The sequence below is a fragment of the Oryzias melastigma genome, linkage group LG8 (genome assembly GCF_002922805.2).
Source record: "Oryzias melastigma strain HK-1 linkage group LG8, ASM292280v2, whole genome shotgun sequence".
NCBI lineage: Eukaryota > Metazoa > Chordata > Actinopteri > Beloniformes > Adrianichthyidae > Oryzias > Oryzias melastigma.
The window spans coordinates 16,940,896-16,960,418 of record NC_050519.1 but is presented as its reverse complement, the minus strand read 5'-3'; the positions used below and the strand labels follow the sequence as shown (position 1 = coordinate 16,960,418).

Below are 19,523 nucleotides of genomic sequence, written 5' to 3'. Positions count from 1 at the left end.
AATTTCACATTTTGCCCAAAAAAATGGCCACCAATCTGAAGGTCATGTGGACATCCCATAATAAAACTTCCTTTGGATATCCCCCAACACGTTTTTCATTAGTGGGCTTTGAAATGTTTTTTTAGATTTTGGCCCCATTCATTTTTTGGGTCATTTTTTCTGGTTGTAATGTCAATGTTTTTTTGAGGAGTCGTTTACTATTCCTAAATTAATTTTACCGGTTTCTAGGTTTGTGCGGGGGCAAATCTTTGCACAAAGGTGCAGTTAAAGCAAAGAAAATTGCAAAAACATTCTGGTCCTTACAGTCCAGGAGTGTTGGGGGTCATAATTAAACAAAATGTGTTTTTTCCAGACATTTCTGATGAATATTCCAAGAAGTGACTTCCAGTTTTAATTCAAAAAATTAAGTTTTAAGTTGCATCACCAGCAGAGGGCGCAATAAAGACAAACACAACAATAGCTGATCTGCATATTTTTCTTTTTATATTCTCAAATTCAGGAAATAAACGGTCCTCTGATAAATTATTAATCTGGTCAGCAGCTGTAATTAAAACAAACACTTACAAAAGCAAAGAAGGAAAAAAGATTCAAGTACAGAGGTTGAAATCATAAGCACTCTCAGAAATAAATCACAGCTTTCTTGGATGGTGGCGGATTCACACCCCGTGTCAGGCAAATCAAATTACTGACTGTTTCTGTCAGCGTTCCTCACATTCCAACTGGAACCTTGCGGAACCCGAGGTACTAAAAAGGAAGTGGCGCTCGTGCAAATCTTTTAAATTAAATTCACGGGGGTTGTGTGTTTCATAAAGTGCGTTCACTTTTGTCGTTTTTGTATTCGTCAAGATTTGAGCAGAAGAAATAAAGAAACTAAAGGTAATTAAACAGATGCAGGCACTTGATGGTCGGGGAAAGGAAAAACATTGTTCAAGTAAACGTTCTGGTCTTTTCTTCTTTTTTCCTGCTCGTCACATTTGCATTTCCCGCGTCTGGCCGCTCCTCCAGTTGTGCGACGTCTCCCTCTTGTGCTTCTTCCCTTGACTCTCTGATGAGCGAGCATCGCCGCTCCTGCCGGGTCGCTGCCTCTCCTCCTCATCTCTACGACACCTTCGCTCTTTGCTCGCTGACTGACCACCGTCCGACCTGCGCTCTCCTTTCTCATTTCGACTTTTGCACTGGGTCGGGGGCCAGTCAGGACCCCCCCGGTGAAGGCTACTGAAGGAATGGAAGTGAAAGAGGGGAGGTGGAGAGGGTTGGCTTCGAGCTTCTCTTTGGTTGACTGATGGGTGATAGCTGGCGCGGTGGAAGCGGTTGTTGTCTCTCTGTGTTTTGGATGCACTGTGATAAGGGAGGCTGCTCACTTCACTAATAGAGCTGCTTTCCTTTTCTTTGTAAGTGCAAGAAGTTTTTCTACTAGAATGGCCACCTCTATGCTGCTGCTGGTCCCTCCTTTCTGCTTCCTGTGACAATAAAGAGGGCAGATTTCTCTTTGGCACAGAGGTGGATTTTCTTCTTTCTTCTTCTCTCGTTCCTGATTTTAATCGCTTTCTTTCCTGTTGGGCGTCGTTCTCCCTTCTCCTGCTGCTTCTCTCCCTTCTTTCTTCATCTCGGTTTGGGCTCAAGCTCCTCTTCCTGCCACTAGAAGGAGCCAAATCCCTGTCCCTTCCTCTTTGCTGCTCCTGTTGTTTACTCTGCTCCGCCGTTTCCATGTTGTTCTTTGGTTCTGAAGGATCAGGAGGAACCGGAGCGGGAGAACTGGAGTCTGCTTTGATCCGTCCTTCATCCGTCCATTCATTCTTCTGCTTTTCAACACAAGGAACCTAATAAAAGAAGGAAAAAATTAGATTCTAACAACTTTTCAACAGATAGCCTTGAAGAAAAGAAAATGGAGTCCTTTGTTTCCTGAGATAAAGACATGTTTTTCTCTAAAGACAAGAATTCTGAGATTATCTAAGGAAGGTCTCAGACTATAATCAGTTGGAAAAGCTTCATGGCCTTCATGCCGATTGTTCCAAAAGGTCAACCGATACAAAGTGGCTTTTGAAAAATTTTCATTGGTAACCTCAGAAGCTCTTTAAGACCAAATGCTCATAAAAATGGCTTACATTTCTTTCAATCTAAAAAGAAATCTCCCAAATAGAATAATAGCATTTTTTTTTTTACTTTCAATGAGTGCATTGAAAGGGGAAAAAGGATAGCAGGAACTCTGAAAAATAAAACGCAACACCAGTGAACTTAAGACAAATAAAGCCAGAATCAGAGTATGTGGACGGAAACCAAATATAGCTAGTAAATAAGTTAGCCACTTAAGCTAAATAATTTTTAACATCTTGTTAATTTACTTGATTAATTTTAGGGCAAAATATATCTAAACATTGCATACTTAAGAGCAGAAGCCTGCAACCTTTAACTTCAAAATAGTCATTAGGATGGATTTCTCACCAACAACAACCCATTTGGAAATGTTACTATCATCAAAAATACAGAAATAATTGGCATTGTTGCAAAAATAAAACATAATCACAAGGAGAAATTTCTTTTCAAAACAGCTTACAACTTTTGATAGAGATTCACATGACTTCCTTTCAAAAGATACTTTGTACCATATAGGGCAGGTGGGCAAACGTTTTGGCTTGTAGGCCACAAAGAGTTCTAAAATTTGACGGAAGGACCGGACCAGGAGCAGAGGCATGGCGAGTTTTTTGGAGTTCTTCTCCTAAGAAAAGGAAATAGAATGCAATCTGGACATAATCATCCTGTGATTTTGATTGCATACAAATGTATATCTATTTCAAAACCGTGTCTTTTGTTCTTATTATAGTGCACTTTGCAACAATGGGTTGATATCGGGAGAAACGCTGCATTCATGGTGGTGTTGGAATGATTGGAAAGTTGAATGTTGGATTCAGAAAATACAAATGAAAATTAAAAAAAAAAGGAAAAAAATTCTTTCAATACATAATAAATGCAGAATAATTGTATCTAAACAAAGGTAAATTAATTGGGGAGACAAATAAAAATAAAAAATATTAAAGGTTATGACCATGGGCTGCACGGTGGCGCAGTGGTTAGCGCTCTCGCCTCACAGCGAGAAGGCCCCGGTTCGACTCCCGGCTGGGACCTTTCTGTGTGGAGTTTGCATGTTCTCCCCGTGCATGCGTGGGTTTTCACCGGGGACTCCGGCTTCCTCCCACCATCCAAAAACATGCTTCATAGGTTAGTTGGTGACTCTAAATTGCCCCTAGGTGTGGATGTGAGAGTGGATGTGTGTGTGATTGAGGCCCTGCGACGGACTGGCGATCTGTCCAGGGTGTACCCCGCCTTCGCCCATCAGTAGCTGGGATAGGCTCCGGTACCCCCGCGACCCCGAAAGGGAAGAAGCGGCCAAGAAGATGGATGGGTGGATGGATGGTTGGATGGATGGTTATGACCATAATTGATTCCATTTTGGCGGGCTGGAATAAATAGTTTGGATATGGTCCCTGTGCCGTAGTTTGCCCACCCCTGATATTGGGTCATCTCAACACAGCAAATGTAGTAAGTCGTGTAATGTCAGCAGTGGTCAAAAAAATAAAATAAACTTATAATTCTACAAATTTATTTTTTCATTGTTGGTGCTCTTCAGCTAGAAATTTGTAAATCTAAGTGATCATTTTTTGGGTCACACTGAAAATGTTGTTCAATTATAGACAGTCCGCTTTATAATCTGCTGACTGACCTCAAATTGATTTTCTGTGGTACACAATGCTCACAAATCTGTCCAAATGCTCGACTTTGGTACACTACAACAGCTCACTGTGTGATTGATTGTTAGAGTATTGTGGCTACAGCTGTCAAGATACTCATACTGAAAAATAGGGTTGATAAAATTGATCTGAATCGATCTAAACCTAACAGATCAGTAATCGATCCATAAAAGTAGAGATCGATCTAATGCATAAAGCTAAAGTCTGCTAGCTTAATGCTAACATATAATGGGATTTCCTATAGGACGGCTAATGCTAACGATCGGTTGACCTAAACATACATTGCTGACTAAATTAACATCTTCATAAACTCACAGGCATGAACTTTCCAAACTCTTTAAATGAAATATTTTTTAACTGACTATTTGTGGTCTAAAACACTTTCTATGCATACTTTCTTCTTCTTTTGGAATAAGGTGTAATGCTATAGCACGATCGCCACCTGGTGGCCAAACTATAACAACCTCCAGAAGAGGCAGAACAATTGTTGGAGCGTCTCTGTTTGAGAATCCATGTAACACTGTATACAATCTCATTATAATTTAATTAATACATTTTGCAGAATGTGAACTGTATTAGATTAACATGAAAATCTTCAAAACATATATACCGGAAGATTAATAGTGTATTTCTAAATAAATGTGTCTAAATGTGTAAACCATGGAAACTCAAAATTTAATTTAATCTAATTAAATTCAGAAAAATCTGAATGGAATTGATTCTGGAAATTATTGGTGATACCATGCCCTACTGAAAACTGTTTGGGAATGAATTTAATAAATACTGTTTTAGTTTTTCTTGATGTGCTATAGATCCAGAAAAATATGTTCCTTTTAACTAGACAAACTGTAATATTGTTCGACCAGACAGCCACAAAGGGAGGGTCAAAGCGCCACATGTGGTTGCAGACCGCTGATTTAATCGAGTTACCTCTTTGCTCTCACTCGCCGTGGCTTCATCTCGCTCCTGCCCGTTTTCCTCCATTTTCCCTGTCCTCTTCTTTTCCAGACGGCCCTCTCCTCCACAGCTGCCTTCCACAGAGAAATTACTGCATTTGTCACACAAAAGTTTGAAAAACGTAGCAAAATTTCAAAATAAAAGTGTGTTTTTATGACACACAAGCTTGACGTCTGGAGTCTAAAACATCCAATCGTTTGTGATTCTTTGATTAGAGTTCAGCTGTGTATTAAACCTGCAGATTTTACATTTGAATGTTTTTGTCGACTCTTTAACCCTTCAACAAGTGTTTACATTCTTTGATTTACTGTCATTTTATAACCGTTCACACGATCAACGTCATTTGTGTGAACGGTTAAAAAGTTACAGTATGTTAAAGATATTGTGTTTAAGCGTCAGATGTTAAAGGGTTTAATATTTTTTTTCTTTTTAAGTTTAAAGTCACACTCCGATCCTTTTTCTATCTACTGATCTTTTAATTATGATTAGGTAAAATTTTCTATAATGTAGTTTCTGCAGAGTGGGAACTATGTTGGTTTTGAGTTGTGGGCGGGACCATTTGTGCCGAGTAACCCCGCCCCCCTTCCCCTTCTCTTGTATTCATGTCACAAATATGATCTTATTCAAACTGCATTTTGTCGTCTGCTCCTGATTCACAACAATTTGAATAAAAAAAATCCTCTATCATGAGAAAAATTCAACTAAGTTAAAAATATCGGAGTGGGTCTTTAAAAGTGGGTCTTCTGTAGAACTTCTGCTAGTCAATGATAGAAGAGTCACAACTTTGACATATTAATCGATAAGATAAATAATGGATCAAACCATCTTTACGTCTGTGAATTTTTTATTTGAATCATGACTGCTGTCCGGATGGGGATGAAAAACGCAGTGCGAGTCTGACCTCCTATCATCCCGGCTTTTCTTCTGCCCCTGGTGGAGTCTCTTTGAGGTGGACTCTCTGCTCCTCGGTTCAGCTTTTCCTTCTTGGACTACATCGTCACCTTTTTGAGCCCCTACTGGCTCCGCTGCTTCTTTTCCCGTCTCATCTTCTCCTGCAGTGGAGAAGGCACAGTGCCACAAATCCAGATCTTCCTTTTTGGTTTGGATATGCTCTTTTTCCAACTTGCACTCTTCCTCCTTATAATCTGAAGCTTTCTTTTCATTGGATCGGATTTGTTCTTTATCTGAGTCTTTTGGTTCATCTGTTCTGTTTTCCGTCTTCTCTTCATCCTGATTCTCTTCTTCTTCGTCAGCCTCTACAGTCTGTTCCTCAACATTCATGTCAAAACCAGAGGATTTTTCTTCGTCATTTCTCTCCTTCAGTTTTCCTTCCAAGTTGATGTTGATGCTTATCTTCTTCTGAGGCATCACCTTCATCCCTCCTTCCCAGATGTCTTTCTCTGTCAAAGACGTCCTCTCCTTCTTCTCCACCTTTTTCTTCTTTCTATCAGAAGGAGTCTGAGACTTCTTGTTTCTGTTGCTTTCGGGGTTTTCGGCGGTTTTCTGGGATGTGCTGCTTTGAGGTCCTCTCCTCCTTTCAAGGTTCTCAGAGTCCTCCCTTTTTCTTTTTCTTATTATTTTCTTTTGTTCTGTTCTTCCCGTTTCAGCCTTTGAGCTGCTTTTAATTCTTTGTTTTTTCTCCTCCTGATCTTTTTCTCTGCTTTCCCTCTTCCTGATTTGGTTTCTTTGCAAACTCTTCTCTTCTTTGGATTTTCTTTCCTGTTCTTTCTCTTTGTCTAAAGGTTTTTCCAGTTTTATGTGAGGCTGGACTGAGTCTGAAGGATTCTTGTTGACTGTTTCAGTTCGATTCTCTCCTCTGCTCTGATCTGGAGAGGACGCCCCGCCCCGGCCTCGCCTCTGAAACACCTTTTCCTCCCTTTGGTTGTGAGTTTGAGGGCTGAGCTGTTGCTTCCCACCTGGTTTTTGTTGAGGTATTTCTGTGTTCTTCTCAGTGCCGCTCTCTGGAAGTTCCCTGAGTTGGGATTTGTCATTCGATGGTGTGTGGCGACCGCCGCTGGACGTCCGAGAGGGAGGGGAGTGACCTTCGCTGGCCTTATCAGAGCAGCTGTCACTGGATGAGCGGGATGTAGTGGAGCGGCTGTCCGTCGAGGACTGGGAGGAAGGGGAGCGGCTGAAGCTGGAGCGCTCGGACAGAGGCGAGCGGTCGTTCGTTCTGCCGCTGTTCCGACCTGAATCGTGACACTCCTGAGGATGAGGAGGAAGAGGAGGAGGAGGGAAGGGCAGCTGGTAGAAGTGGGCGTAGCATTTGTCGTACCAGTCTTGGAACTCTTTCCTCCACTGCAGGTATAGCTGTATGTCCAGCTCCAGGCGGCTGTTTGCGACGTCTGCGTCAGCGCGTGGCGGGCCCCCCGCCTCCCTCCCTGAGCGCTCGCCACGCCTCTTTGAGCTGCGGCTCCTTAACGCCGAGCCCTTGAGAGGGTGACGGGTGTGGTGGCGGCTCTTCTGCTGGTCGGAGGAGGAATTCGATCTGGAATGGTAGCCGCCGCGGGGGGAAGAGGATGAGGATGTGGAGGAAGGAGGCCGTTTGTAGCCGAAACTGTAGGTGGATGGATATGATCTGGGGTGGGAGTCTCTGTGACTGGAGAGACGGGAAACAAAAACACAGAAGAAAAGCAGAACGAGTCAATTGGATCGTATTCCTATCAGAAAATAAATGTTGTAAAGAATTCTTAAATATGGAAACCAAGAACAGCCTGCCCGGATTTTATTTTTCGGATTCACAGCAATTTGAAGTTGTACTCAAAAATGCGATTTTTATCTTAATTTAATCAGAAAAATGTCACAATAACATCTAAAAAGAAAACACTATTTTAATCAGAGTGGGTAGATCAGTGATAGATCAGTTTTCTTTATTTTCAAACAACTTATGACTTAATGTTTTAACTAGGGTTAATATATCTATTCTTTTTGTAGGTTTTTTTGTTTGAAATAAAACAATAAACCAAAAACAAGTGACACAATGTTTACCACTAATTTTTACTAAATTGTGCAATATTTGACACTTTAAATGCAAATATGTAAAATGACTAAATACAAGTTTATTTATTCCTTTTATTATTGTTTTTTATGCAGAGCTTATAAACCTTATAAAGACCCAGTCTGATAATAATCCTGTTTTTTGGGTGTTTTTAACATATTCTAACAATTTTTTTTTTAATTTGGCTAAAAATTTTGGCTGAAAACCACTTTAAAATTGATGAAAAAATGATCAGATATACTTGTTGAATCCTTAGTTTTCTGTTTATTTATATACAGAAACTCAAACAAAGTTCCCCTATAAGATTACGTATCATATAATCTTTATAACAAAATCATTTTAAAGAAAAGAACAAAAACAGAAAGCTTCAGAATACCTGACTCTAGAGTGAGTGGATGAGAGGGCGTAGGATTGGGAAGTCTTGAGGTTGGAATGAGAAGGGGAAGGTCTAAAGTGCACAAACCAGAAGATATTTCAAATTTAGAGCTAAAGTTTGTCATTAAAACACTGAAAGATTTTTTAGCACATTTCCCTTACAGCTATAAATTTGGAAAAGATGCTCCAAGATGAACAGTAAAGTTTGTGGTTGACTTTTTTTTGTTATTCATTTCTAATAAAAAAGTTCAAATAAAAAAAGAATGACACCAGATAAAACTGTGTTTGATCGTTTCCCATAAATGCAGAAATGATATTTATATATATTAATTGATGAGCTACACAGTACATGTATCAAAAATAAACTAACAACCTAAACAGTATATTTTGCATTATTTGCAATAATTTTCTGGAAAAATTGGGAATCTTTTTGTTTACCTGTCCCTTTCATTTCTATGGTAACCGTACCACTCCTTGGGAATCAGGGCAGAGGGAGGGGCATCCCTGGGGGGAAGTGTCCAGGTGTTTGTGGCTGGTTGGTATCCAGGGGGGTAAGCGCTGTTAGGCTGGTGTACTGGGATTGGTGCGCTGGCGAGGGAGTTGGGGCAGAACGGCGAGAGAAAGGAGAAGGACGGCGAGGAAGATGAGGAGGCGTTTCTGAGCTGCTGGGAGTTTGATTCAGTCATGCCTCCAGAGGAAAACCCAGAGGAGGACAATGTGCTGCTGGGGAAGACGACAGCAGAAAACAGACATCAGGACTTCAGATTAAAAAATAATTTTAAATAAAAAAAAAAAAAAATGAAAGGGCCGAAAATCGTTCATGGGGCCAAATAAATTTCTGCAGGTTTTATACCCATCCCAGGTTGAGGATGATGTCATGACTGGATCTGTGGATGCTGAGAGAAGAAGAATATTGTTCTGACATCAAAACTTACAAATAAAGATACGTTTCACCAAATATTATTCTGTTAGTCCCTCACCTGTGGAGGAAGGCTTTTCTTTCACTTCTGTCTCTTGCGTCTGGCTGACCTGAACAAACATCACGTTCCATAAACTAGAGTCAGAGTGTTTTCACGTTTGTTCTGCATAGATTTCCTCACCTCTGAAACCAGCCCTGACAGACCATCTGGAGGATCTTTGTCGGGGGAAACAGCGGACGAGTCATTCTTTCCTTCAGTCTCCCTTAGTCAACAGACCGCAAAGGAAAAAACAGTTTTCTGATTACCCAACCCAAGAAACCACAACCAGCTCAGTGAATGGAGTAGTCGATATGTACTTAATGATCGAGCAGCATAAGTGCAGAATGGGTAGAACACATTAGTAAATAACAAGACTATTGCGGTGCTTAGTACTGAATGCAGGGGCATCAAGCCTTTTGTCATGTGGATATGTGCTGGAAATGACCCGTACGTCCGCTTTTTGGGTTGTCTGGGCACGTTCAGGGTTGAAGACAGGAGTATCTTAAGGGGAGCACAGGTGTGTCCTGAAGATACCTTGAGGCTCGTGTGGCCACCGCAAGGGACATCATGTTGTGCGTGTGGTAAGTGTGTTGTGAAGTATTTCTAACAGTCAGGCTGCACACCAGGAGCCCATACTTATTACTTGAACAGCACTAACAGCCCCCCTGGGCAGTGTGCAGGGTTTGAGGGTGTTGGAAAAAAAAAAGAAAAATTCGGCCTGCATATCACCTGCTTCAATCTTATACTTACATGTTCCCTAGACATAAACGGCTCTCACCGAGCAGTAAAGGGTTTCAAATTTTGTAGGCTGTCCGAATCTACAATTCCAAAATCGAGTCCCCTAAAAATTTCCCAGAGTTCTCAGCAAATGACAAGTGTGCATCAATTTGGGAATATAGACCACAATGCATTGCGTTTGAACATTTTTTGTGAAAAAAATGTATTCACATGTATTTTTTTTTTTAAAAACTCCACATTTTCTTCATCATAACACAGTGGATTTGTAGACAATCACCATAAAATATTTGTACTCTTTGGGCTTTTATTTTGTGAAATTGGTGACGTCATATTCGCAGTAAAGAAAAAATGGAGTGAGCATGATGTCCAAATTGGTTTTAAAATCCAGGGCTCTATATAGTCCTGCAATATATAGTTTTTTCGTAGTTAGCTCTGGTGTCATCTTAACTCGTTAACATCAGAGTTTGTGAGAATCTTTCGACTAAGTTAACTCTTCAAACTGTTTCCACAATAATTCCAGCAGATTCTGAAGTGACAAAAGTGGCTTTGCACCAATAAGCAACACTTTACTTGAGGAAATTTTCTTACAAATACTTGATATTAGATTTTTTTACTAATAAAGTTTTGCATATTGGTGCAGATAAAAGCTGCCTTTTTCCACATCAGAATCAGCTGATTCAGTCTTACAGTATGTGTTATTTACACCATAACTTTCTAGTTGTGTTTTATTTTTTTCGTAAGGTATCCAAGCATTTCTATTCCTTTCACTTATTATTAGAAATAAGTAGTACGTTTCGATCGTTGTATCTGTTAGCTTACAGTTCAGCGGTTGCAAGGCTTTGCACTAACGGAGGAGAAGACTTGGCGGAGCTGTTAGCACAGGGAGGATCTGCTGCTACAGGGACGACGACGTCAGGAGCGCGAGATGATGACGGCTTTGAAGCCTTCAGACGGTTCATGGGAGAATCCTATAGAGGAGAATTAACAGTATTTTTTGAGTCCTTTTTTGTAGACAATCAAATGCACTCTGCAATTCTACAGTCATACCTGTTGCATTGGCGGGGGCTGTAGGAGCTGTTTCAGAGGGGGCGGGGCAGGACCAGGTATTGGAGTTGAATTCAGAGCCTGGGCGATGGACGGCTTTTTCCTGGAGCTGTTCACACCCACTCGTTCTTTTTTAAAATTGTTAACAGCCTGTGTTGAAAAACCAGAAAAGGGATTTGGGTTCATTTTATTTTTACACTTTTAATCCGTCACATACAATTATAACAGAGTGGATGCTTTAAAAAAATAAATAAATCAATAAAAGCGCCAACTTACCTGTCTGAGAAATTTATTGGCTGTCAGGCTGTCTGGAGAAACTGAGGATTGGCCACAAGTGGGACAAACATGATCCTCTGAATCGAGTAACGAGGTTCGAATGCCTGAGAGAGATGGACGGGTAAGACACGACTATATAAACATAGATATTGTATGCCAAATAATTCAGCTTCACTGTGCATGTACTCCAAATTCAAATTCCCTCTGCTTTGTGTGTCTTAAGCTCACAGTCATCACAGTAGCTGTTTCCACAGCAGTGTATGACCACGGCATCGTCCAGCAGGTCGTGGCAGATGAGGCAGAGGAGTTCATCAGGGACCGGCTCGTCCTCGCTTTCAGACTTAGGCTGCTCCTGTGGGACAAATGGAGGCCTCTCCTTCTTGCCGATGGCGTACGCCTCACTAATGACAGACAACATAAAAACTTCGTAATCAACTTTTGAGACTTAAAAACATTCCAATCTTATTAAGAAAGATGTGATTTGCTAGTCAAGTTTGAGGCCTGTGGTCATTCAAGCAATAAAAATAAAGGAAAAAGATAATACAATTATAATAGATTTATCAAATCTATTTCAGATCATTTATTATTTGAGAGTCTGTCTAAGTGCAGAATATTATTCACTTTGCATATTATGTTAACACCTGCATGAATAAAGAGATGTGCCACTAAAAAAAGTGCACTCCTTAAAATCATCTATTATGTAGGTATAAAAAAAGTTATTTTTATTTTAACTGACTTATTTTAGCTGACAGTAGTAACTTTTTTAATGTAATATTCAATATAAAAAACAAACATTGCACAAAATGATTCATACACTCACGCATCTATGGCAGGAATTGCGTAGCGCCCGCAGTTGGTCACCATGACACCTTTGATGTTGGGGTCGTCCACCTCAACCATGAAAGAGCGAGGAATTCCAGTGCTCTTCTTCAGCCTCTGAGGAGCTTCAAAGTTTTTGTCCTGATGGCAAAAACAAAATTCTTATTTTTCATAAAAAATAAATAAAATAAGCAAATAGTAACTACAAAAAAGACAGTTAGCTCTAAATTTAAATTTATGACACAACTGTTTCAAATTTGTAATGAATAGCACGGTGGAGGTAGAATCATGATTAGGAACTGCTGTGCTTATGAGTGCAATCAGGGCTTAAATCCTGTATGTCCACATTGAACAAATGCTCAAGGGATATTTTTTTTGGTCAAACGATTGGGTTGTTTCAAGCCTGGATTGGTTGCTATGGTTTCTGCTCACCCCACTGGTTGGACAGTTCCGAATATGGTGTCCAGCATTTCCACAGCGGAAACAAGTGTAGTTCTCTGGTAGGACGGTGCCGAGCTTCGTGTTCAAGCTAGAGACAAACGGGAATAGAGGGGCACTGTTGTTTAAGAGTTTATAGCATTACCTTTAGAATTTAATTACAACAAGACAAGTGTTAATTTTTTTTGTAATATTTTTGTGAAGTTTTGTAAGATTTTTTAATTTTTTTTTTTTTTTTGGTATTCGGCATAAATAAGAAAAAAAGCTGCAGATAGTCAGAATAATTTTTATTCCTGGCTACATTGACTTGTACAGGTGTAGAAAATCAATTTTAAAAAGCTGCAAATGTCCAAAAATCTTCTTTAAAACCTGAAAAATGACTGATAAATACCATTAAGTAAAAGATAAACTAGGAATGAGGTCAGCTAAGAAAATGGTCACCAGGATCTCCAAAAAGTAAAAAGCAGACACCGGCTAAACTCACTTCATGGTGCTGTAACTGGACTGATTCATCATAAACTTAATCTTATCCTCCTCTGGCACATCTGCATCCACCAGATTAGCCATCTGCATCTAAACACATGAACATAAATGGCTTACAGATACGACAAACAACAGCCCAGAGTTCAGATCAGCACACAGCAAAACATGAAAATGGTTCAAAAGAACATACCTTGGCAAAAAACGATAAAGCTTTGGTAGAACTCTGGTCCTCCATCTGCTACAATTAAACACAGAATACATTTTAACACATACAGCAATAGGAAACACTGTAATAACCAATTTAATCTCACTTTGATCAGTAAAAGTTGCAAGTGCAACCAACTGTTATTTTTGCAACTATACCTGTTTTTATACAATACAAATATTAAAACAGTCTTCATAAAAATGTAATTTTCCTTCTGATAAAAGTTGTACTTTGTTGAAAGTCTGACATTTCTAATATTGGTGTCTCTGTAAAGCACTTTGCCTTTTTTTTTTAAAAACGTGTTGTACACAAAGTTCAATGCTAGCATGGTTTGGGTAATAGCATCTTTGTTCTGTTAAAAAGAAAAAAGTTCTGAACTTCAAATGTTTTTTATGGTCAAACCAAGAATATAACCAATAGTAAAGGCAAACGTTAAATTTTTGAGTCTTTTTTTTAAGCAAACTTTAGCTTCTTTGACACAAAACGCAAAGATTTCAGCACATTCAAATCATTGAGTTAACAAAATCATGGCTCTTTTTACTAATCATTTTTGCAAGTCTAAATACATTTCAAATTTAATATGCGATGAATATGATTGAATCTATATACTTAAGTTGCATAAGTATATAAAGCATGTTTCATTGCATTAATTTGGCAGAGTAAGATATGCTAACTAGCATATCATGCAGCCAGCACAAAATTTCACATAAACTTCAGTTTATTTACATGCGAAAAGCACACAAACTGTTGGAAATTACTGTTGGCCACACATAAAACTTACAGTCGAGATGCACATTTCGGTGTTGGCTGCACATAATTTAAGTGCATCCAAGGTTAAATTTTAATCCTTCCTTTGAGTCCATGCGGCCAAGAAATAGTTCAATTATTTAGAAAATCACGAGTAGATAGTCACTTTCAAGTTATGCTCCCTAGTAGCTAAAGCTAAACAAATATAAACGTTCAGAGTAAAAAATTTACAAATGTAAACCACTGGGCCATAAATTAGAACAAATTTTATAATTCTCAAATTATGATGAAAATATTTTCCTTAAATAAACAAAAAACTGATGCTTTAGGTGGCTTTATCAATTATCCTTTGGTTATAAATAAAGAAACGTCAAAAATAAACTTTAACTTAACTGAAAGTGACAAATCAGATGTTTAATTTCGGTATAAACTTTATTGTACCTTAAAATATTATTTTTCAATCATATAAAAGAATCCAACACAGATTTATGAAAAGCACTTTATTGGAAGAAAAACAAAAAGCAATAGAAACAGCTCAGACTAAAAGTTTCAGAAGAACAGCCTAGTAAAAAAACAGAATAGAAAAATAAAAATCATGTCAGCCAAGAGGAAACTGATGACACCGTGAATGCTCACATTCCAGTTTTCTATAGATGATCAAATATGATTGATTGATGGGGATCGCAAGAATTTAGCATTAAAAAGATTTGTTTTTAACGTAAATCTTTTTAAAAAGCAATGCAAAAAATACATTTGCAGCTCATTCAGTAGAAATTGTAAATGTTTATAACCAACTATTTATAGAACACAGATTACTAAGAATATTATGACATCTAAAAACAGGAAGTTTTGAGTGAATTGCAAAACTTCATTGGGACGTTTGTGATTCATGCAGCTTGGGCAGGAAACACTTGTTCATCGACGGCTGTCAGCAGAGTCAGTATCTTAAAACAACACAGTTGGGCTTATCAGCTGTGAATAGGATGCCTGCATGACAATGTGTGACCCACCCAGCCAGCTCCCCCCTCCCATAGACCCTGAATGAAACTGCCATCATGACCAAACACCAACAGCAGATCGTTTTATTCTGGTAGCAGATACTTTTTTATGTGCAAAAGAGTAAAGGATAGGATAGGTGAAGGATTAAGTATTTGTGACTAGCTCATATCAATGTTGCTTAATAGTTTCGGGAATTTTTGAAAGATTGTGTTTTTTTTTTTTTTTTTTTTTTTTTTAATAACTTTTTCCTGGAAGTTACACTTTGTAGACGGTCCCTTGGCAGCCGTCTCTGTCGGCCGTTCTCATTAAAAATAAACTTTTTCTTCTAAAAATGTCTTTTAGGTCATTGTTTGAGGTCAGAGAAAACGCAAAAGTTACTTGATGACAGTTTAAAATGTTTATTAAAAGAGTTATTTAGCCCGGAGGTTGGAATTTGTGAATATTTCACTAACTTTACTGAACTGCTTTTGTGTACTTCTTAGGTCTGCTGCGCTTGACGGCAAAAAAATGTTGAGATCTGTCCTTGATATACTATATTATCAAAAGTATTGGCTCCCCGATCCAAATGATCAGAATCAGGTGTTCTAATCAGCTGGCCTGGCTGCAGGTGTATAAAATCCAGGACTCAGGCATACAGACTGTTTTTACAAACATTTGTGACAGAATGTTCCGCTCTCAGTTCAGTGAATTCCAGCGTGGAGCTGTCGTCAGATGCCACCTGTGCATCAAATCCAGTCGTGAACTGTCCTAAATATTCCACAGTCAACCGTCAGCTCCATCAGAACAAAATGGAAGAATTTGGGGACAATAGCAGCTCAGCCACCATAAACTGATGAACAGGGGTCAGCTGATGTTGAAGTGCATAGTGCAAAGAGCTCGCCGACCTTCATTTTAGCTCAAGTACAGTACGCAGAGAGCTTGACAGAATAGGTTTCCAGGGCCGAGCAGCTGCGTCAAGCCACACACGTTCAATGTGAAGCGTTGATGCAGTGGTGTAAAGCACGCCGCCACTGGACTCTAGAGCAGTGGAGACGCCTTCTCTGGAGGGAGGAATCAACTTTTCCATCAGTAAATCTGACGGATGAGTCTGGGTTTGGAGGTTGCAGGAGAATGGTACATTTCAGACTGCATTGTGGTGACAATGACATTTGATGGAAGAGGAATGATGGTGTGGGCTTGTTTTTCAGGAGTTTGACCCCTTAGTTCCAGTGAAAGGAACTTTAAATGAAACATTGTGGACAATTCCAAGATCCCAACATTGTGGGAACAGTCTGAAGCTGACTCTTCCTCTTGCAACATGAATGTGCACCAGAGTACAAACCAAGGTCCATAAAGACATGGAGGACAGAGTCTGGACTGGACTGACCTGCACAGAGTCCTGACTTGAACCCCATAGAACACCTTTGGGATGAATTAGATCATAGACTGAGAGCCAGGCCTTCTCCACCAACATCAGTGTGTGACCTGACCAATGTGCTTTTGGAAGAATGGTCCAAAACTCCTATAAACACACTCCTCATCCTCGTGGACAACCTTCACAGAAGAGTTGAAGCTGTAATATCTGGAATAGGTGGACTGACGTCATATTGAACTCTATGGGTTAGGAATGGGATGGCACTTCAGTTCACATGTGAGTCAAGGCAGGTGAGGCAATACTTTTGGTAATAAAGTGCACGCAGACTTCTAGTTGAGTTTTTATCTGTTATAAAAAAGCTTGAAATATACAGCGCTGATTATAGAGAGAAATAATCCACGACTGGTTTAATATCATCCAAAGGAAATTGGGGAAGCAGCTGCTGCATTCTGCAGGTAGAACTGCTGACATTTGTACTCTGATTTGTGAACAATCTAAAAGAAGGAAACAAATACAACTAGGTAGGACATTCATAAAATAAATATTGTATGAATTTCAGTTACAATTGGTCATATTACCTTTTATTATTTATGGAAAATTGCTTAACAATATTAGCCGGAAGCGACTCTGCACTTTCCGGTGATGTGTGACGTCACGTTAAAAGGGTTTATTATGAAGCAGATTTGTGTTGTGGGGTTGCATGGTTATGACTGAATACATACGGCTCTGCTGGCCCCAAAGCTGTGCTGAGCCTGGCCATGTGATCGCTCACTGAAAGACAAAAAGCAAGAGGTCAGCAGAGGTCAGCCTTTGTTTAAAAAGATCAGTTATTAAAATCATTTTAGGTCAAACCATTAACCCTTATGCAAAGGGGAAGAAAACTCAGCTTAACACCTGGTGAGAAAAGGGTTTGCTCATATCTGACTTTCACGTTTCAGTCTGAGTTTCCTGTTTCCTCAGTAATAACAGCTGCATCATTGCTGATCCTTTTATCAGTGAGTTATAGTGACATTAAGAGCTTTAAAAATTAGCTTAAAAATGAAAGCATTTCTCTGTTTGTACAAAAATATATTAAAATTTTGATTAAACTAATAGTTAAAGGTTTTTCAAAATAAAAGCTTTTTCGAGAGTTTAAGATACTTTTTTTTAAACCTTGTTGTGCTGCTTCCCGGGAGTTTTTTTTCCTCCTGTGATTCTGACAGAGCTGAACACTGTTGGAATCTAAGAATAAAGCCCAGTGGAGCTGTGGAAGTCCCATCAGTATCTGCTAATCCTAAAGCTATGTTCACACCATCCTCTGCAACACGCGTTCTAGCAGACACTTCCAATGAGAAGTCTTTGTTAACGTGCATAAACACTTGTTTTAGGCTTCCGCGTACAAAAGTGTCACATTCACGCATAATGGAGGAGAAATTGATAATTGTGCCCAGAATTATAAAATCAAGCAGTGCTGGGCGATATGGGAAAAAAAGCTATAAATCACGATATAAATTATTTTATATCACAATAACGATTAATATCACAGTGTACCACAATAAAGTATATTTGAAGTTATTATCTAAAAAAATGGACAAAAATCTCATTTATTTTTCTCTGAATGTATTTTTTCAAGTAATTGAGTCGTCACAAAAGAAAAACATTCTTTTAACTCTTTAACACTGGAGCTCTAGTGTTTATGTTCTTTAAATGTATTGTAACTTTTCAACCGTAAACACAATCAACATCATACCAGCAGATTTTGAAGGAGAAAAATGGTGCGAATTAACAGTAGAAAAGGTACAGTATGTTAAAGATTTTATATTTAAGCGTCACCGGGTATCAAAGGGTTAAAATTCACAACAGTTTCAAGTTTCTTAGTAGGGAAATACATTTTTACACAGAAGTTCAGCAATAAAAATAAACAAATAAAAAACGATAGAAAAGAAATGGCACGATAGACACTTTTCTATCATCCACACAACCTGTTAACGTCATATCGCCCAGCACTAACATCAAGTATTTCATATATCGGAAAAAGCCTGGAGCAAGACACAAGATTTGCTCCACATTGACTTTTCGCACCTAGCTTCTGGTGGTAGATATAGGAAACACAAGAAAAAGAAGAAGAAGAAGCCCATCCCTGCTTGTCTAGTGTGAAAGCCATTTCTTGATTGGAACGTACGTACTGTAGCTTTAGATACATCACTGTGGCGACACTCTTTCTCTGTTCGGTGTGCGTCGCCAGGGCAATGCCATTAAAAATTATATGAAAAATAAAGTGGAAATCAAAAAAAAGGAAATCATGTATGGTAATCAAGTTAATATTATATTTTTGAAGTACTTCTCGTGTTTTTTAGACACATGAGGCTAATATTTTTGGCTCAACCTTTTTCTTTTGATGGAGTTGTCTGAAAGCAGCGTTACACAACTGCAGGTAGACTCGTTGGAGCCACATTTCAGTTTACTCATGCAGGGTGGGGTTCGCTATTGCAGGGATTTCCACTCTAATGACCGTCTGGGATCCAACCCACTGAAACCCCCAACAGACACACTTACGTGTTCAGAGTCTTGCTGCTGGAGCTGGACTTAACTCCACTGATGGGAATTCTTCTGACAATGACGGAAGAGCCTTTGGGAATCAACTCCTCATCCTCGGTGTACTCTGAACCAGAGAGATGAAGAGCACATTTGAAATAAAACTGCTTTTATTGCTTGATCAAGTTTTATCAAAAAGGAAATTCCAAGCTTGTCCTATTGGTCTGTGCCCTGCTGAGGCTGCATTTATTTATTTTTTATTAAATACATTTTTAAAATGCAGCTGAAGGAGACAATATGTGAACCCTTTGAAATTACTTAGTTTTAAGCAGAAACTGAACACACAATTGTGCTCTATGAAAAAATAAATTGGTGGGATTTAAGCCGGCAATGTTTTCTCCATTGTTGTGATTTAGAGTAAGATAAAAAAAAACACACATTTTGCGTCCATTTCATGCAGAAACTGTATTTAATTAATTAATTCGTTTTTTAACTGTTTTTGCAATTTTTATTGAGTTAATTTGGGGTTTTGGTGAGTTATCACATTTAGGTGAACAGTCACTGCATTTTGAGGGGGCACTGTCCCCTAAAAAATCTTTCAAAGCATACATTTTATTTTTTACAGCATAATTTAAAACCCTAAGTTGGGTTAATACTATTTATGTTTTTCTATATGTTTTAAATAAAGATACTTTAATGCAGTTTGTGGTTTGAAACGCTCATAATTTCGAAAGCTTTAAAACAATAGAATATTATAAAGTGACAAAGACTTTTAAAAACTGTTTTTACAATTTTTTTTCAGGGTAAAAACTTTTCTCAAAGAATATAATCTTTAGCTTTATATATATATATATATATATATATATATATA

General features: G+C 38.7%; 1 protein-coding gene across 7 annotated transcripts in view; it reads right to left on the bottom strand.

The window, feature by feature from the left end:
* Window positions 1–334: 334 nt before the first annotated feature.
* rbbp6 (retinoblastoma binding protein 6) overlaps window positions 335–19,523 on the bottom strand; it is a 20,423-nt gene continuing 1,234 nt past the window's right edge. The window contains exons 2-19 of one of the 7 annotated variants that reach the window (XM_024271685.2): window positions 18,674–18,779; window positions 16,861–16,909; window positions 13,024–13,071; window positions 12,835–12,923; window positions 12,345–12,441; window positions 11,914–12,053; window positions 11,322–11,494; window positions 11,094–11,197; window positions 10,821–10,967; window positions 10,593–10,741; window positions 9,177–9,258; window positions 9,057–9,105; window positions 8,930–8,972; window positions 8,515–8,799; window positions 8,078–8,149; window positions 5,605–7,302; window positions 4,677–4,794; window positions 336–1,820 (exon numbers count right to left, since the gene is read on the bottom strand). In XM_024271685.2, coding sequence (XP_024127453.1) covers window positions 969–1,820; window positions 4,677–4,794; window positions 5,605–7,302; window positions 8,078–8,149; window positions 8,515–8,799; window positions 8,930–8,972; window positions 9,057–9,105; window positions 9,177–9,258; window positions 10,593–10,741; window positions 10,821–10,967; window positions 11,094–11,197; window positions 11,322–11,494; window positions 11,914–12,053; window positions 12,345–12,441; window positions 12,835–12,923; window positions 13,024–13,071; window positions 16,861–16,909; window positions 18,674–18,779 — 4,301 coding nt within the window. In that variant the 3' untranslated portion in view covers window positions 336–968. Of the gene's footprint in view, window positions 1,821–4,676; window positions 4,795–5,604; window positions 7,303–8,077; window positions 8,150–8,514; window positions 8,800–8,929; window positions 8,973–9,056; window positions 9,106–9,176; window positions 9,259–10,592; window positions 10,742–10,820; window positions 10,968–11,093; window positions 11,198–11,321; window positions 11,495–11,913; window positions 12,054–12,344; window positions 12,442–12,834; window positions 12,924–13,023; window positions 13,072–16,860; window positions 16,910–18,673; window positions 18,780–19,523 lie in introns of all 7 variants that reach the window. The other 6 variants (XM_024271686.2, XM_024271687.2, XM_024271688.2 and 3 more) reach the window with 6 other exon arrangements.